This window comes from Podarcis pityusensis (assembly GCF_964106645.2).
Source record: "Podarcis pityusensis genome assembly, chromosome: 11".
Taxonomy (NCBI): Eukaryota; Metazoa; Chordata; class Lepidosauria; order Squamata; family Lacertidae; genus Podarcis; species Podarcis pityusensis.
Genome location: NC_138036.1, coordinates 37,307,334 through 37,326,680, shown reverse-complemented (window position 1 = coordinate 37,326,680; position 19,347 = coordinate 37,307,334). Strand labels below are relative to the sequence as shown.

Below are 19,347 nucleotides of genomic sequence, written 5' to 3'. Positions count from 1 at the left end.
ACTTCTTTGTTTTATGGCTGAGAACCACCTTAGCACTTTCTTGTTAAACAAGGCAATAAAATGGAATGCAAACAACATTGGGACATTTCCAAAGAGTTTCGCAGTTCTGAACGGCTTCTACTGTGTAAATACAACCTTGTTCATGTTTTAGCTTTATGCTACTTTCTGAGTAACTCCACCAGCAACACTGGTGGCTCATGGTCAGAGGGAGAGAGGGGGGAGGCAGCGGCATCCTCCCAGTGCTTGTACTGGGTTTACTGGGACAGGGATGTGGCTGTGTATCCTTGGGGATTTGGTTGTGGCTGCCCCACAGGTGTGCCCACCCCCTGGATGGAGGCTGTGTATCCTTGGGGAACCTTTGATTTGGTTGTGGCTGCCCCACAGGTGTGCACCTCCTGGATGGAGACTGCCCTCCCAGAGGACCCCTGACCTCATCCCCATCATCTTCTCAATGAGCCCAGGTGGGTGCATGTGCTTCTACCACACACACCCCCATGAGCCACCACTAACTACCACCAGAAGTGGTTATTATTCCAGAGATTAAAAAGAGAGAATATGAGGGAAATTAAAAGCTGCCTTCACAATTGGCAGTAGCAACCTCTGTGGTAAGGAAGAGTTGCCTTCCTAACACTAGCATCACAACAGCTTACATGGATAGGGCTGAGGCAAGGCAAAGCAGTGGAGAGGCCTGCACTGCATGTGTGGACCAAGTAGAGACCAGGGTACCTGCGCAGCCCTGACCTTGCTGCCTCCCTGCCTCCCAGATACGCTGCAGTGAAGCAGGTGTCAGGAGTGCAGCTCCATAACTATGCTATACCCCATAGGCTGCTACTACCAACTGAGACTCTACAGAGCTAAATATGAGTTTACGGCTCCGACACACAAAACTTCATATTTGGGTCAGCAGCGGGGTTTGTGGCCACACCCAGGAAAAACAACCCAAGGAAGAAGCTACCCTTCCTTCTGCAAGGTTATTTGTAATACCACTGCCCCACCTGCGGCAGTTCACAAATATACACCTATGTGGCTTATTTGGTTTAGCTGAACTTTGAGATTCCTTCACAGTAATTTGAAACAAGCAAGCAGCAGCAGCAGAGCTGGCTGGTTCTGGTGGGTCTAGGCCAGAAAACCACAACCTACTTCAGACAGTGTATGCTGGCACAAGGGAGGGGACACAGCTTTCTTCAATTCACACAAAGGGCACTTCCTGAAAAATTCTGAGAACGAAAAAGCTTACGCTCAAGAGCTAAAGGAACACATACCTGAATCCCATTTGTTTCCTTAGTGCGATTTGCCAAGTTTCCAACGATGATCGCTACTAGGTAAGTGCTCATTTTCACACTTGGATAGAACTCATCTTGAACCAATCCATCTGCCAGAGATTTGGTTGCTTTCTGGAAACACAAACAAAATATAAGTATTTAATAGAAACCTAGAGGCCCTGGGGCAAGAGTAAAGCTCAAAGATGCCTACCCTGTGTTGACACAGTAAAAAAATAGAGTGATGCAAAATATATACAGGCTAGAACTGGAATTAATATGCAAAATGTTAAGTGTTGCATATCGATATTTCCCTAGGCCTGCACTGCCCAATGGTTTGCAATTAGTATTATGATGACTGAAACTAAATAGTTGGCAACATGTTCTATGAAAAACTTCACCCCCCCCCCCCAGGTAAGGCACCCTTTTTTCTGTCGGTTCCATGAAAAGTAGTTGAAACAGGGGAGAAATGTTCACCTGAAGAGTTAGGACACTCTCTCAGTTTTGGCTCTGTAGTGATGTCACACAATTAATTTAGCTCTGTGATATCACCACAAAGTCAATTCAAACAGAAGGAAATGCTTCCTGAGCTCAGACTGATGTGGTTTCATAATATCCTTAAGTCAAACCTGAATAGCTTCATGGTGACATGACATTACACTCCTTGTATGACCTCAGCAAGCTGCTCTTATTTTTTAAGAAAAACTGTGCCGAAGCTACAGAATGGACAAAGAAGCAGTGGCAAACAGGCCATGAATAGCTTGCAAAAGAGATAAAAAGATAAGCAAAGGATTAGGGAAAACTCATACGCGCTCAACTCCCACTTTTGCCCCTATAATTTTGATGCAGCAGTCCTATCACCACACATACATAGAATGAGGCTAACTTATTGATACACACAGACATTATATCTAACAGACTAAAACAAATATGATGAATCCCGGATTCATATCTCATCAGTTGGGCCTCCCTAGAAGACACACTGCAGAGATATCCTATCTGCGGATTGCTTCTCAAACCACATTTTTTAAATGTCTGGCCAGAACCAGAAGACAAAAAACTTATGGCTTTGGTATAGGGTATATAGAGAACACCAACACCACGCGGGTGGTGCTGTGGTCTAAACCACAGAGCCTAGGGCTTGCCGATCAGAAGGTTGGCAGTTCGAATCCCTGTGATGGGGTGAGCTCTCGTTGCTCGGTCCCTCCTCCTGCCACCCTAGCAGTTCGAAAGCACATCAAGTAGATAAATAGGTACTGCTCTGACGGGAAGGTAAACGGCGTTTCCGTGAGCGCTCTGGTTTGCCAGAAGCAGCTTAGTCATGCTGCCCACATGACCCAGAAGCTGTACGCCAGCTCCCTCAGCCAATAAAGTGAGATGAGCGCCGCAACCCCAGAGTCGTCCACAACTGGACCCAACGGTCAGGGGGTCCCTTTACCTTTTATATAGAGAGCACCAACACCTGTATGAGATTTAACTGACTTGTTGATTGCTATGTCTGAGTCCTGTTCCCTGTTCCATCAATTTCATAGATGCTTCCTCCCCAACTCCATTTGTCTCAAGCAGGGGTAGAGAACCTATAGCTCTTCAGATGTTGCTGGACAGGCTGGGGCTGATAGGAATTGGGTGTCCAACATCATCTTGCTGCCACAGGTTCTTCACCTTCTGGGTCTCCTGGATCTTAAAGAACATGGGCAAAATGGTGCTGCCATGCTTTTCCATTTCACCCCAACCAGCACCATAAATAGCAGCCAAGTAACTATACACAGCTACCATAACAGCACAGAGAACCAAGTACCACATTTCCCAGCTGGAAAATCATAGACCTTACTGCATTTAACCTTCCAATGGAAAGTGAAGGAGTTACCAAATGCAACACCAGTTTCTGGGAGCAAGCAGGAAAAGGCAATTGCCTTCATAAACTGCTTGTGGACTTCAGAGGCATCCAGCTGGCCTTTGTGGGAAACAGGACTTTTTGTATGGCTCTTTTGTTTCCAAGTTCCCTATAGCCACACAATGCCAACATATTCACATTTTTCCGCATCATAAAAGCAAAGGCAAAGCACAGAATGCCATTTCATGTGATGAACTAAACAGCTTTTTTGTGCCAACAACCATGAGCACATTATTAAGAATGTAAGAGCAAAGTCCCATCTAGTCGGGCATTCTGTTTCCATAGTGGGCAATGAGATGCTTATGGGAATACCACACAGAAAACACAAAGGTGTTCTCCAGCTTGCGATTAGCAGCCACTAGTATTCTGATGCATATATTATATACCAGTGGCTTGAAGCCTTTTTCAGCTTGTGAAACAGATTCTCTGATAGACAGCATTCTGGGGCTGCAGGTAGGTCAGCCACAGACAAACATGGACAGGACAGTGGTTCCAACTCTTAACTTTCTACAGTAGGGCTACATTACAACCATGCAACAGTCTGAGGTCTCTCTCTCTCTCTCTCTCTCTCTCACACACACACACACACACACCCCTCCCTCTCCATACAGGTGAGTAAGAGGCATCACCACAGTTCAAGGTCACATTCCAGCCAGGTTTAAAGCGCTTAAGGAGCAGAGTCAGTGTAGGGAATGACCTCAGGATAATTCCAAGGGTGGGAAGAGAGGCATTGAGGGCCACCTTCAGCCAGAGGTGCCCATGCTATATATCCAGTGGAGCATAGCAGCATAGGTACCCATCTCCCACGAACAAGAATATGGCAGGATTTTACCTTTGGCATATTTGACAAAGCAGAATGCTGATTATCTCTCTTGACAGAGACTTGGAAAGTGGCTTTGAATGCTGGTTCATCAAAGCACGGAAAAGCTGACCTTGCTGACAAGGGTTCAAACTGGGTTGCTGCAAGCCACCTGATGAAAATCAAAAGAAAATCCATTTGCTATTATCTATTATATTTATTACTTCATAATTGCATATGAATCTTAAAAATAGTTTCTCAGGCCACCTGTAAACAAGCTCTAAGGAGTTGTCTACCACTGTACCTTTTAAGTTCCTTATACTAGCCCTAGCTTAATGTACCTTGCAAAAGATCTGCTGTATCCTAACGGATTAAGCTACACAAAGATCTGGCTTTGAAACAAAAATTCTAGATTGAATTCTAGAATTTGGTTTTGATCAAGGCTTGATAACAAAAACCAAACTTAGTTTACAGTCTATATATATGCCTGCATTCTACCTAAAGGAACAAAAACTAGTGGAGAGGATGAACACTTTCCTTTTCACTCCTGAAGAACACTTTAGCAGGTTTAATTCCCAGACCCAAAGGCACAGTCAACAACTGCAACATCAAAAGATTACAAAATAAGTTTTCCTTGTTCAGAATGCTTGAACTTTTCAACACATACTTAACATTTTATGGAGTGCCTTGAATATTCAAAACACTTTGCATACACTCTCAGTAATTCTTAGAGCAATCCAGTTAAGGAAAGCAATGTTATCATCTCCATGTTGCACATGGTCTAAAATTGAATGTATCTTGCCCAAATCTATCTACTAGGTTTATGGCAACAAAGAGATTTGAACCAGGTTTATAATTTCATCTTGGGCACTACACTGCATGTAGATCACTTGAAAAAATTAAAGGAGGAGGTGGCAGGTTCCTTAAATTATGAGTGAGAATCCTGTAAGCTTCCAGATACTGCTGTACTTCAACTCCCATAATGTATTACAAATAAGGTAGAAATACATTATTTCCCAATTTTACCTTTTTGTTGAATTTCTGTTGTCATTGTTATAAGCGATTCGGTAAAAGCCAGAGTAACTTTCTGATAAATTAGAGGAATACTCCATGTTGATGTTATATTGTTGTCCTACAAGGAGAGCCTCGGGGGCAAAAATTGCAATCTGGTCATTCAGTGGATATTCCCGAAGCTCGGCTTGCTTTGGCTGGCTTGAGCCTGATGAAGAAAGAGTTACCTTGGTAATATTAAGTTTTGAGCTGTGAAGAATGATATGCCAGGTCACCTGGAGGACTTTCACAGTTATCTGGACTGAACCCCAAAACTTCATAGTGGTTAAGTTTGGCTGCAAGACAATATCATAATGTACTGGCACAACAGCACCTGGTAGCCTGAAATTTGCCCATGGAAAGGGCTTTCCGTTTGTTGCCAAAGGATATATATCGTCCATTGTGTGGTTTTGCTTATGACAGCCTTCTTTGGTAAAGGTACATTTGGGAAGAAGGTAGATTGCCATTATTACGGAGACAGCAATCACAAGAACAACAGCACAAATCACTGTGGTCCTTACAGATGGTGCAGAACATGATCCATCTGAACTCTGCCTGTAGCCCACTGTGTTACCACGCAGGCCTGTGCTTCTATTCATAAAAGACATTCCCAGAAGTTTGGCTGATGATTCATAGTCCTCTTCATCCTCATCCATTTCGTGATCTCCAAGACCACGGACAAGGAGCCGAGAACTCCTTGGCTCATACTCCACTTCGTCAGGCTCCAAGGGATGCAAGCAAGGCTCTTTAGCCAGATCAACCACATCAGGTTCTTCTTCAAACATGCTGTTTTCAATCATATTCCTAGGTAAGGGAATTCGATCTGAAACACAAATGAAGCTTATCAGCTGTTTGAATTGTTGGGTGGTTGGGGCTTTGGGGCTTTTCAAGCATAGTTTGCATGTATGTGGATGGTTGTGTCTCTCATTATGGTACCCATGAAGGAACACAGTGGACATGTGTTCATGCAGGGACAACAATGCAGAAGATTTAATTAGCAAAAGTTGCTTAACAAGTGGATGAGTCCATTTCTTTGCAGGCTGTAGCCAACAATGTGCCATGACAGTATGGAAATTGGGGCTATCTACTTGGCAAGGGGCTCTTACACAAAGGGCACCTGAATGAAACTACCAACACCACAATGTGTTCTTACATGAAACCTGTACCACATATAACAGTTTTATGCTACACTTTCACCACCAAACACTGTATTAGAAATGCCTTAATTAAAATGCAATAGATTTAGACTTTTGCAAAGAGTATTAATGTAATACTAACTGTTTTAAATCTGGACAAGCAGCAGTTCAGAGCAAGCTATGAAATGGAAATCATGCAATACAGAATAGCCTGTGCTCTGAGCATCTGTGACAAGATTCCTGCTCAATCTTTTATCGAAAACCTCCAAGGAGGATTGAAGTTCCTCCGTTAGTTCATGCATAAGGATTTTTACCAAGTCAGACCGACAAAGTCAGCATAACACTGGCGTCTATCTGTGACTTTTTCCAGAACAAAACACGCACCACAACTAAATCATTGAGATCATCATCATCATCATGCATTTGGTTAAAGACTTTCCCAAACTATGGTTCACATTTACATTTATTCATCTTTCTTGCCTTTCTATGCTCAAAGGCAATTGAGGCGGCACACAACCTTATAACAACTATGTCATATAAAACCTCACCTGACTTTTTTTAAAAGCAAAGCTTCAATAAAGACCATTTGAGTCCAATAATAAAATTCTCCCCCACCCTACCCTTCAAAGCAAAATCATTAAAAAAGGAAGAAAGCATTAGCAAGCAACATTATGCCAATAACTTGCCAAGTATAACCAGCGCTATTTTCATTATTATGCAAATTGTTTTGCTGCAGAAAATTGTACTTCCCAAGCTAGCTGCCTGAAGCTGATCGGAATTGCTTTATTTATTTAACAAAAATTTATACACCGCTTGAATGTAAAACAAACCAAAAGAAAACAAACCTCAAAGTGATGTACAAATGATAAAACAGTAAAACCAAGAAAAAATATTTAAATTGTAGTCCAAAACATATGGAGGACACTAGTTTGGTGAAGGCACAGTACAATTGCTGCTATTATGGTAGCTGTATCACAGATGTTTTCATAGCACTTCTTTCCCCCAACCCATTGGCAATGACTGGTAGAATATTAAGACCCATTTAAAAGACAGTAAAGGGACCCCTGACCGTTAGGTCCAGTCGTGACCGACTCTGGGGTTGTGGTGCACATCTCGCTTTATTGGCTGAGGGAGCCGGCGTACAGCTTCCAGGTCATGTGGCCAGCATGACCAAGCCACTTCTGGTGAACCAGAGCAGCACACGGAAACGCCGTTTACCTTCCCGCCGGAGCGATACCTATTTATCTACTTGCACTTTGACATGCTTCCGAACTGCTAGGTTGGCAGGAGCAGGGACCCAGCAACGGGAACTCACCCTGTTGCGGAGATTTGAACCGCCGACCTTCTGATTGGCAAGTCCTAGGCTCTGTGGTTTAACCCACAGCGCCACCCGCGTCCCTCCATTTAAAAGATAGTAGGCATTTAAATCAATATTAAAAGCGGTAGGACACTGAGTAGCAAATGCTCACCATACCATCTCTCATCTATGTGCATTAAAGGAGGGGAGAAATGGGGTAGAACATGCATCTAGCTGAAGCAAAAGGGCTATACATTAATTGGTGTCCAAATTCCTATACTTTAGTTAATATTGACCTGTGTTGCATGCGAACAGGGAATCTGATCAGGTTTTTCTAGATCCTTTGTTGCTGTAAGATTCTGTAAATGATAAAAACTGGAGAACTGTGAAATGCCCACATATTTCTGCAGTAACAGCAGCTTCTGAAACTTTACATCTGTTTTAAGAGTTTCTCACCTGGGCTTATTTATAAAGATTTGCAACAAAACCCTTCAGGCAATTTTGGTTCAAGTCCTTTGCAGAGAAAGGTATGCTGAACAACTTGTTCTGCTGAAATACCCGGCAGATGGTTACCTTGCACCAGTTTAAGAGAAACTTTTCATATATTAACTTATGAACATGAACTGGGAGGGGGGGGATCAATAGAGACTGTCTGCAACATCAAAACTCCAACTCTGATGTGCCATAAAGTAAAAGTTACACATGTCATATGTGAATTGAAAGACCACGTCTTTCATATTTAAAGTTAACAAGTTCACGGCTACTCTGTAAGCTGTGTGGTTAAAGCTGTATATTTAATTACTTGCAACTGACTCACCCACATTTTCATGGTTCCTGAAAACTGAGAGTAGATGTAAGAAGTTAGTTGCATCCTGGCCCGACTTCCAGGTCAGCGCCATCGGTGAATGGCGGAGTTCCTCCGTCCGGAGGAACGGGCTCCGTGGAAACTGGATCTTCCCGCCACGGCGAAGGTGGGGACCCGCTAGAAATCCCAGGCGGAGGAAGCCTGGGAACGTGGGGTTCGGCAGGGCACCAGGAGTGCCCCCCTACTCGCAGGGAATCCCATTTAGGGGCTCCGGAGTGAAGTGGGGTGAGAAGCGCGGTGCTGCAAACTGACTGCTACTTTCACGGAGTGAAGCCGCACAGCCATTGCCGGAGAGCGCTGACTTTTTCCTGTGGACAATTGGATTTAAAATAAGTACCCGTGAGTAGAAACGGAAAATTGGATCAAGAAATTTCTTAATTTGGTAACGAAGCGGGAAGGTTCAAAACAGGAAGTCTGCCTTCCGCTTTTTGTATATAGACTAAAGCAAAAACTTTGTAAGCTAAAGCCTGGAAAGCTGTCAAAAAAGTCTAAATTTTCTTCATTTAGAATTACTGAAACCCCCTTGGAAGCAGGAGAAAAGGGGGGGAACTTTGTTCAACCCTAGCAGGAGAGGGAGTGAAGAAGGATAAGTTTCCACCGTCTCTAACCTGGGAACGGGGTGTCAGAGACAGAAATTGTTGGAGAGGTTCATTGACTGTGAATGGGATATTTTGACAGATAGCTAAAGAAGAGAAACAAGCTGATTCCAATGTTGCCTTTTGCATCCTAAAGAAACAAAATATCTGAAAAATATCTGTTGCCTCCTCTAGAGGGAGCTTGTCAAATTGTTGCTGCAGTACACTTGAGGGCTCAACAGATGTGAGATTAAGACCGTGGGAACAGGCTTTTCTGACCTTGACTAAAGATGAGTTGGAAAGAAGACTGGGTGCTTGCCTTATGTAAGACAAGTGCCCTGCTGGAACAGATGCATGAGAAGATGGACTTGATGAATGAGAAAATGGATTTGACTGTTGCAGTTAATAACTGTGGGCAAACAGGGAATATTGATATAGAAATTATCCAGGGACCAACTCATGAATCTGTACTGACTGGGCAAGTGCAGAAGATAATGGAGGAGGATGCGGTTGCACCCCAAATAATACAAATGGAGAGTCCCGAGGCCCTACAGGAGTATGAGCTGCTGTCATTGAAGATTGAAGTTGGAGTGGGCCAGGGGGAGTCTGGAGTTGAGGAGGTTCCCAACGTTGGAGAAACCTTGGAATATGCTTTTAAATACTTTTTTGACTATATTGAGGATTGTGGGGAGTGGGACTGTGGGGAATGGGCGGGTTTGATGAAGGGAGATGGAGACAATTCCGGCTTGGAAGCCCCCAGAGGCCTACCCCTCAATGAGAAAGGAAAGAAACTAAGAAAGAGACCAAGAAAAGACAAGGAAAAGGGCAAGTATAAACAAGAAGAAGAAAAATTGCAGAAGGGACATGGAAGAGACTTAAGGGCCTCGGACATAAGGCTTCCAGGTTGATGGACTAGATGGAATGGACAGTAAGGACTGACACGATCCAAGACCAGGAAGAAGGGACGTTGGATGAAGATTGGAAGAAAAATTATAAAGAAAATTTTCTAATTGGGGAATTGGCTAAAAATTAATGAATATTAGGGAAAATGTTGGAATGAAACTATATGACTTTAGCAGAAATGATATCAGGAGTAATGTATATTTGATAACTAAGATTCAAGCTTTAAGGCGTTTTAGGGTAAGATAAGGTTAAATTAATTAAGGTAATGTGAACAATAGAATATGGGGAAAGATGGAAAGGATTTGTTGAGTTAATTATTAGATTAAATTAGGCTAGGATGAATTTTTTAATAAAAATTGAGAAAGATGGAAAGAATTTGCTGAAATAACTAATTAAACTAGAATACAAAAAAGGAGGTGTGAGGAAGTAAATGAAACAAGCAAATGGAAGTTTTAGATATGTAAGTTGGGATTTGTGTTGTTTTCTTTTTTCTTTTTATCTTTTTGTTGTATTGTTGTATTGATTTTCGTGTTTTTTCTTTTTTTGTCTATTATAGTGTTGTTTTTTAAATTTTTTAAAATGTTTTTCTTCTTATAATTCTGAAAACTACTAATAAATATTATTTTTTAAAAAAAAGAAGTTAGTTGCATCCTGTATTGTTGTACCACTTTCGTTTACCTAGAGAACTACCCACAGCTGACATCTGCATAGGCCATGTTTTCCGCATCTTTAGTCTAATGCGCTTTAAAAATAGTTTTCACTATTTCAACATTTTAACCAGTGAAAGGAACAAATGATTACAAATCCTACTCAACTCTTTTCCTCTAAAATGAAAGCATAGCTCTTTCCATCCCTTTCAGGGTCACTTAAAATTATTTACACTGCTCATTGCTCTCGCTAGGAAACAACTCCATGAACATATAGTTAATGGTGGAATTGTGAGGTATTACAGGAATATAAGGAAGACAGGAGAAGCCATATTATTTCAATGAACTTGTTCCTCCTTGGTGATGGAGGGAAGAAATGGGTTATCAATTCCCAAATATAAGTAGCCAAATATAATGTAAACAGCAAGAATTTCAGAAACACTTGACTAAATTCTAAAGAACAAAATTGTTGAGATACGTTGAGCAACACAATCCTTAGGAATTCAACCTAAAAACCTAGCAAGAAGGCAAAATCAAAAGCCCTATCTCATTGAAACAAATGGGACACAGAGGGTACAATCAGAACTTCTCCAAAGGCTGCACTTGTCAAAAATCCTCCCCCTCTCTTTATCTTTCCTCTGCACTCAGGAAATCTTAGAAATCAATTTGGAATCCAGGTCTCTTTATAAACTGGACTTCATAAGACTCCAAAAGGAACTTGCACATTCCAACTTTTCTGCACGCTTGTCAAAAAGGAAACCCAAAACAAAGTTTTTAAGAGGCACACCCACAAAAATGGTGCTGAAGGACAAACTGCTTGTTTTCCACAATATCTTCCATTGGTGGTTCCTTTAAGGATTGCACTAGCAGTCTGGCAGCCATTTTTTAATAACATGATGGGGGCCAATCACATGGGTCTTTCCAAAGAATCAACACACACATGCAGCAGACTACCACTTCCATGGTTGGGACCCATCTGATCAACTCCCATCATATAGCTGTGTATTTACAACATTAAACTTAAATTGGTCTTTCGCCCCCTTGGCAACTTAAATCAATTGTTTAAATTAATTCACCCTGTTATTCATGTGTTTCTATAAAAGGTTTAATCAGCAGACTAGAGTCCCCTTTACCCTTGGAGAATTACCTGTTGTTTTCCTGTATGCAATCCATCTCTCTGTCAGTATTTGACTGTAATGTAATAATTGTTTGAATCTGTGGGGGGTATTTTATTCCACCGTAGAGTTATCATATGATTATAGCCTCTCTTCAATAGTGTGGTGCTAATACTAGTACACATCCGGCCGGGTAAGCCAAAACAGAGTAGCATACGAATGTCAGCAGAGCAGATAAGGGTCTTAACAAATGAGATTTGGATTATGGCCTTCTGCATTCTTAACCTGGCTGACCTTAATATTCCATCAGAAAGTGTCAATAGAAATAAAAACTACTAATGTAGTGGAAAATGGCCAAAATGCTATGCTCATTCTCATTCAATCCTATACCAATCCTAGTTTATTTCTAATTCTTTCTTCCAAAGCATCTTTAAAAAAATTAGTAATTAAAATTAGTTTAGTTGCATGCTCTTATCACATCCTTCCAATATACTCATTAAAGCGTAATCAGCTTGCCTGGAAGGGGGAAAGGCTAAGTATAAACACATCCCTAAATCTGATACGACAACCACATAACCAGTGTTAGAAACTGAGCAATGAAAGCTAGGAGCTAAATGGCACCTTAAACCTAGGTTATGGGCGCAACAATGGAATGTCTAGGCACACTTTTTTATAACAAGAACACAAAGCTGAAAATTAATGAATTGCAGCTAAAATCTTACATTCATTTTTCACATGGTCTAGTCATTTTAAGACTACAAAGATCCCTTAATATTCTTATGAGGGTCCCTCCAAACGGTGCCTTTCTGTAAGGCCAGCTGAGAGGCAGAACCTATCAGCTTGCCTGATGCTGTGATTTCTTGGAAGTCGAGCAGGCAGGAATTTCTCCTCCCACACCCTCAGTGTCAGGAGTGGAGATTTTAATCTGAAATCTTAGGCACAGTGCTGAGTCCAGAGCTCAGAAATTGCTCGCTTTTTAGCACCTATAGAACACAATACATAACCATTATCTCTCGGATCTTTTGGTTACATTGCAGGTGTAATATACAAAGGATATTGCTTTATGGTTTTAAGCTAACCGACTTTAGCCATTCCATTCTCTCAATTTTATCTCTGGCAAATTCAGTTTCGTATGGTGATACTACTGGTGTCAAGTAATAGCTTACTAACAAATAATTTCATCCATTTCTGTGACTGATTGGGTGCTAGCAAACACAATGCACGTTTACAAAAAAGTTATAAGGAATCATGTATTTAAATGGTTTTATGAGTCAGCCAGAAACTAGAGGTTTCTCCTCAGGCCCCTGAGATTCAGTCAACATAACAAGGCAGTACTGAGAAGAAGATAAATCTTGACTAGAGACCAGAATACATTTGCATCTCACTGATAATGATTTTTCTGTCTATACTGCATTTACACTACTTTGTCTTCCGTCTGTTTCTATGATTCTATAGGCAGGGGAAGGAGGAAGAAGCAGGAAGAAAAAGGAGGAAACTCATGTCTGTAGTACAGTAAATGACTTGTGGGGGCAGGTTAATGGAAGGCATTGGTGGGGGATAAGAAGGGGGTGGGGGTGTGAAAGAGAGAGAGAGAGAGAGAGAGAGAGAGAGAGAGAGAGAGCACTTCCCCACTGAGATAGGGAAAGTGGTGGTTTAAAAAAAAAAAGGGAGAAGTTTGAGTAAAGCAAAGATGAAAAGACACTGAAAGGAACATGGTGGTTTTAAACAATGGAAGAGGTTTGAATAGAGCCCAGATGGAAGGGCACTGAGATGTGGTGTGTTTTTTTAACGGGGAGAAATAGCAGAAATGGATACAACACAGATGTAACTGAGTAAGAAAAAAACCCAAACATAATATGTGATTACCCTCTGAAACAAAAATACTTATATTTCCTGTTCTGCCAGAACAAGAGTAAGCTTTGGCAGAGCAGATTATGTGTCTCCTTTCCCTATTCAAGTGCTGTGGCTTAGAAGCAAGCAAAGAATTTAAATGCCAATATACTCTGCTACCTGAATGACGCTTGCTATAACATATGAATTCTTTAAAACACAATCATGATTCACAAGGCCTACAGGGCTGAAAGACACCACCTGCACTGTTAGGAGGAAGAAAGATGAGGGAGCAGGAAGGCACAGGCAACATCAGAGCCCGGCTCCTTCCTTCTACCAAACAAATGTTGTATCATTTTAAAAAATCATGGAGTTGGGACCCTGTGTTTTAGTCATTTAAAATTGTAAACTGCCTTGGGTGCCTCGTCAGAAAAGCTATATATAAATGCAACAAAATGAAGAAGAAGAAGAAGAAGAAGAAGAAGAAGAAGAAGAAGAAGAAGAAGAAGCCATCCAACGGAGGGGGTTAATAAGACGCAAGATAAAATATCCCAGGATAAGAGACCATGTGAATTGAACCAAAGTGGCATTGGCCCAGTAGCCCATTTCTTCCTAATCTATATCATTTAAGGAAAAGGATTTTAGGACACTTTGGAGGACATTTGTATGGTCTTACTATAGTATCTCCAGTCTCAGGAAAAGGACCTGCTGCAGGTGCCAGTGGTTAAAAATGCAATAACATGCTCCATAAATGAAACCTTGACATGTCTGAGACGAATGCTTGAGGAACATTCTTATGTACAAGCAACTAAGAACTATACCAAAGCAAAGGAGTACTGTCTGTTCTATCTATCTATCTATCTATCTATCTGTCTGTCTATCTATCTGTCTATCTGTTTTTATATTGTAAACTGCCCTGTGATCCTTAGATGAAGGATCCTATAGAAATGTAATAAATAATAATAATAATAATAATAATAATAATAATAATAGTTACTCACTATACTTTCTCAAAACACTAATCAAAGGCAGGAAACCATTTGTTAGGTGGGGATAAGGGTTTACTTTTAATCCATCCACCTCTCTCGTCTGCAAATGGCCCCCAGCCCCTTTAAGCAAGTTCCACTCTCTCACTTCCTGCCACAGCAAGTTTTTAAAACCAAAAGCCTTGCCCAGTTAGTGAGAAACAAACAGCCTTGGAGTCACTTAAGGGGAGGTGGGGTTGGTGGGTGGGATGTATCATTAGTCCTTCCCACACCTGGAAGATCATTAGTCCTTCCCACACCTGGAAGGTCATTAGTCCTTCCCACACTTCAAATGCTCCTGTCCCTAGATCAGAGAAAGTAAGCTGTGCCCTCCAGCTGTTGTTGGACTACAACTCCCATCAGTCCCAGCCAGCATGGCCAAAGGTCAGGATTAATGGGAGTTTAATCCAACCAGAGGGCATCATATTTGCAACATCTGCCTCTGGTTATGCTGGCAAATCCGGATTTGGAATCATGCCTTTATGAAGGTAACATGTTGTCCCATGCATCTCTTATTTCTTGTAATAAACTCTTGTGAGCATTTTGCGCAACATGCATGAATTCAATTTAAGCAGTACAAAGTTTTACAGACTAAAGCCACACACAAGGCCTCTATATAGGGGGAAATTCCCAGGTTCCAATATTGATTCTGGGTTTTTTGTTGGTTTTTGTTTTGTTTTTTGTATGTGTGTGCTACTGCTTCATAAAGCTTTTTTAAAATGTAGGAAAAGATTACAGAGATTCTTCCATAATTTTAGCATTCTATCTATTTTAAACGGCTTTAAGACATTTTCACACCTGTGAACTGTTACTCTTGCATTCTGCCTAACAAGTTTCCCTGACATCATCAATTTGATGGTGCCAGATAATGTTTGCCACTCCAAACTGTCATGTAGTTTGGAGATTTGAGAGCACCCCTTGCATTTTACAGCTAAATTCTGGCAGGGAATGAAATCTTATACGTGAGAAACAACACAGTTGGTAAAAACAGGAGCGAATCTTATGACACCTTACAGGCAAACAAATGTTTTATGCCATAAGATTTCATGGACTACACTTCACTTCATTAGGTGCATGAAATGTTGTCCTCCTAAGTAAGAACACAATTATCTTCCGACTTCAGTTTACAATCCCCCGCCTCAACTATATGCATATATATACACATGTAACACAGGGCAACACTTCATTCATCTCCTGAAATAAACTAGTCTATGAAACCTCACACCATGTTTATTAAGTCTTGAAGGGAGCCACAAGACTCACTGCCGCAATCATCATGTAAATAGTATGGGAGTAAAACAAACAATTAATTTTGCAGTTACACTGAATGGCTTCAAAGGTTTTAACTTTTTATAACACCCCCCCCCCAGCTGCTAACAATCCTTGCACTAAGAACTCAAGTAGTAGTCTTGGTTCTCGTTTTGTTTAGGCGAGATGTGGTTTGTGGATTTTCTCTAAATAGCAGTGACTTTTAAAAAAGGAGATATGCAAGTTTATTAAACAAAAATAATGGTCAATTATTTAGAGTTCATGGGTAGAGAAGGCAATGCTTCTTGTCCCAGACACTGAAGTGGTTCGCTAGGTGTCCCCTCCCCACAACAAGCCCCACTAAAGTCAAGTTTGTCGGCCTACTGAACAACAGTCAGCATGTCTAAAGTTTGCCGCCATCTTCCATCCTAGCATTGAGTCTTTGGGCTGAAAACAAAACCAACACAGCGGGGACATTTGAGCAAACCAGCGCATGGTTCGAAGGAGCTTTTGGAAATGGAAAAGTCAATAAACCAAGAGAGCAAGTTACAACAGGTTGGGGAGCGTTCGCCTCATTCAAGATGGGGCTGCTGCCCTAAGGCCAAGGTTGTGGCTGTTCGCAGGTACCCTTCCAAAGAAGGGCTCTTGTCCACACGGACAGGCCACTCCAGCCCCACTGAAAGCTCTTCCTCCCTGGAAGGGTCGCCTAGCTGGGCGCTCCTACTTTTCCAAAACAGAGGCGCTAGTGCGCCTCAGAAGCGCCTCGCTTCAGGCCACGAGGAGGCTTCCTCCCGCCAAACTTTCCTTTCCAGGAGCCTCGGGGGTCGCTTAGCTCAGAGCTTCAAGTTGCGGGTGGAGGCGAGGCGGAGGGTGGGCGCGCGCGCATGGCTCCTTCACCCCGGCGCTTTCCTTTTGGGGAGGCGACCCCCTGACCTTCAGGCTGCGCGCGGCCTTGCGCGGATGCAGCAAGTCTCCCTTTCCCGGCACAGCCGCCGGGGCGCACGGCCTCTCTCTTGTTGCCGCCTCGGGGCCGGGTGCTTTCTGCCACCCTCGGAGCTCTCCTCCAGCAGCAGCAACAGCATGAGGGGCGAGGAGGAGTCTGGTTACAGCTGGCGAGCCGAAAGGCCAGACAGAGAGACAGAAGGGAGGAAGGAGCTGTCGTACTCACCGTTACTGGGGAAAGGCTCCATTTTCCCGCGAGCAAAAAGCCCAAACAAGGCGGGGTGGCGGGAGGAGGAGAAACACACACGCAAATGAAGAAGAAGAAAGCAGAAACCCGCCACTGCGGCTCCTCCTCACTCCGCTTCCTCCGCCCCGCAGGGAGACAGCTGCATGTTGCCCGGGCGGCTGCGGCGGCCGGTGCTCAAATCCGCTGCATGCATGCAATAATATCGGTCGACAGCAGGGAAAACAACAGCCCGGATGACGACGAAGGCCAAAAAAACAGAAAGAAGGGGGGGGGAAGAGGGTCTCCGGCGCTGCTGCGCTTCCCCTTCTTCTCGGCACGGCGGCGTCCCCGGCTAGCTTCGCCTCTCGCACCAACCCCGGCCGACTATTTTCTGCTCCGGGGCTTGTGCAATCCCTCCCCCTGCCTGGGCTGGGCTGCTTCAGACGGAGCAGCGCCTGCCGCCTCGGCCTCAAGAGCAGGCGGCGGGAGAGGAAGCTCGCAGCTTGTCTGGCTAGGCGCCTTGCTCCGCGGCCATCGGCGCCACATCCAGGAGGAGAGGTCGACGCTCCGTTTCGCAGCACTTGCAGTATCTGTTCCTGTAGTTGCGTGTGTGTCATAGCTGTCAACTTTTCCCTTTTCTTGCGAGGAATCCTATTTGGAATAAGGGAATTTCCTTTAAAAAAAAGGCAAACGTTGACAGCTATGGGGTGTGTGTGTGTGTGTGTGTGTGTGTGTATTAATCTGGAATAATTCGCCATCGTTGTTTCCTATATGGCCAAGCATTGACTTGCACGCACACCCCACCCACAACCGGATTAGAATCGGATCCGGCTGCGATCCTAAACCCAATCATAAATCCCACTGAGCCAAGTAGACGTGAGCTCTGAGTAAACACGCTTAGGATCGGGTTGCTAGCCATAAACATGCAGTAAAGACATCCTAGTAGCTACCATTTTCCCAGCCCTTGGTTGTGAGCGCAAGTAATGTCTGTTTTAAGAGATCGGGGGTGGGGGCGAGTTAAATTATTTTGAGTATCCATTTGCGGCTTCTAGGGCTTTCCCCCTCCCATCTTTAACCTTTCCACGTTTCACTGAATCAAACAGGGCGTAAGAATTACCGCGCATACTGTTCCTATTGGGTAAAAATTCTGGCAGGGCTCCTCTGCGTGACAACTGCGTAGCAAGTAGGAATTTGGCAGGCGATGCTTCTCTCCCACATCAACTGATAAATTATCTTCCTCCCACAGGTGGTAAAGGTGGTGTGATATCAGTATCATTTTCGAACTGGAACTTGGTCATTTTGGAGGGAGATAAATGTGAGGATGACCCATAAGGGAAATGACTTACGGTAGTGCAGTAGTTTCGTGGTTTGTCACCAAATAGTAACCTGATGCTTGTTGGCCAAGCAGCTTTTAAAAGAAACAAAAACGGCTATGGAAAACCAGCTGGCCATATACTTAGCTAAGATTTGACTATGCATGTTGGACCAATCCACCTCCAAGTTAATGTCATGGGCATTGCCAATTAAGATCAAATGCAAGCTCTGCCCTCTTCTGTTGAGTCATAGGATCCATCTTTTGGCCAAGACCTATATTTTGGGTTCCCATTTCCCTAGTTCTTTGCCCTGCCCCAATTTTGGCTATTGTTGGTGTGTCTAGATGCACTTGACTACAGCGTCATGGACCCATGAGTCTGATGGATTAAAATGCCGTATCACAGATGACACCCTCCCAGTTGTGTAGGTGTCTGATCTGTGGTAGCCCAAAGCATGTTCTGTGATTGAGACCCCCAGTTCTTGATTCCCCCCACCCCATACATGTTTGGGCTGCTGCTGGTGAGCATTAGTACGCTTGACCGTGCCATGCACTTGGAGGGGGCTCTGGGCCAGGTGGGATCCAATGCCATCTTGTAGAAGACCCTCACCTGGATGTGTGGGTGCATGATGTGTGGTGGCTCAAAGCGCATTTTGCAGGTGGCACCTCAGTTCCTGATTTGTTATGATCCTAGGATATCATCTTGCATTTTGAGCGTTTCACAAGCATGGTAATTTGGATTGGTGAAAATTATTGTTGTGTTTGCAGTAGAGAGTCCCCCAAGAAATTGCCCCATGTATAGATGCATTTCAATCACATTTTCCCACAAATCTTACACCTGGAGACAGTTGCCCTATGCCAGAAATATATGCTGTTTCCTTGGCTAAAACTGAGAATCTCATAGATGTGTTAGCCTTGACTACAGGATCTCCCTCATAATTTGGCTACACAACTTTATTAACGCATTCCGTGTTGTTACAGATGCCTGACCCAGTTCCCATTAAAAAAAAAAAACACCAAACAATTCATACTCTGTCTCAACACAAAACTGTAAGAGGTCTATCATGTCAGCTGCTTTATATACTGGTCTTATTACGAAGACCGAGGTTATGTGACCCACAATGGTTATTCTATTGTACAGCTTCTGTTTATTTTCCTCAAAAGCTTTTGCAGAAAACTCAATAAGCTGCTGTGCAACTGGCACCTTTTTCCTGTTCATGACAG

General features: G+C 43.1%; 1 protein-coding gene across 3 annotated transcripts in view; it reads right to left on the bottom strand.

Annotated features, from left to right (window-relative positions):
• The window catches only part of LNPEP (leucyl and cystinyl aminopeptidase), a 46,883-nt gene extending 28,388 nt beyond the window's left edge, over positions 1-18,495 (bottom strand). Inside the window, exons 1-4 of one of the 3 annotated variants that reach the window (XM_080972400.1) lie at positions 16,812-18,495; positions 4,979-5,825; positions 3,986-4,124; positions 1,263-1,394 (exon numbers count right to left, since the gene is read on the bottom strand). In XM_080972400.1, coding sequence (XP_080828526.1) covers positions 1,263-1,394; positions 3,986-4,124; positions 4,979-5,825; positions 16,812-16,833 — 1,140 coding nt within the window. In that variant the 5' untranslated portion in view covers positions 16,834-18,495. Of the gene's footprint in view, positions 1-1,262; positions 1,395-3,985; positions 4,125-4,978; positions 5,826-16,367; positions 16,486-16,576; positions 16,708-16,811 lie in introns of those variants that run through there. The other 2 variants (XM_080972401.1, XM_080972402.1) reach the window with 2 other exon arrangements.
• Between the last annotated feature and the right edge of the window lie 852 nt (positions 18,496-19,347).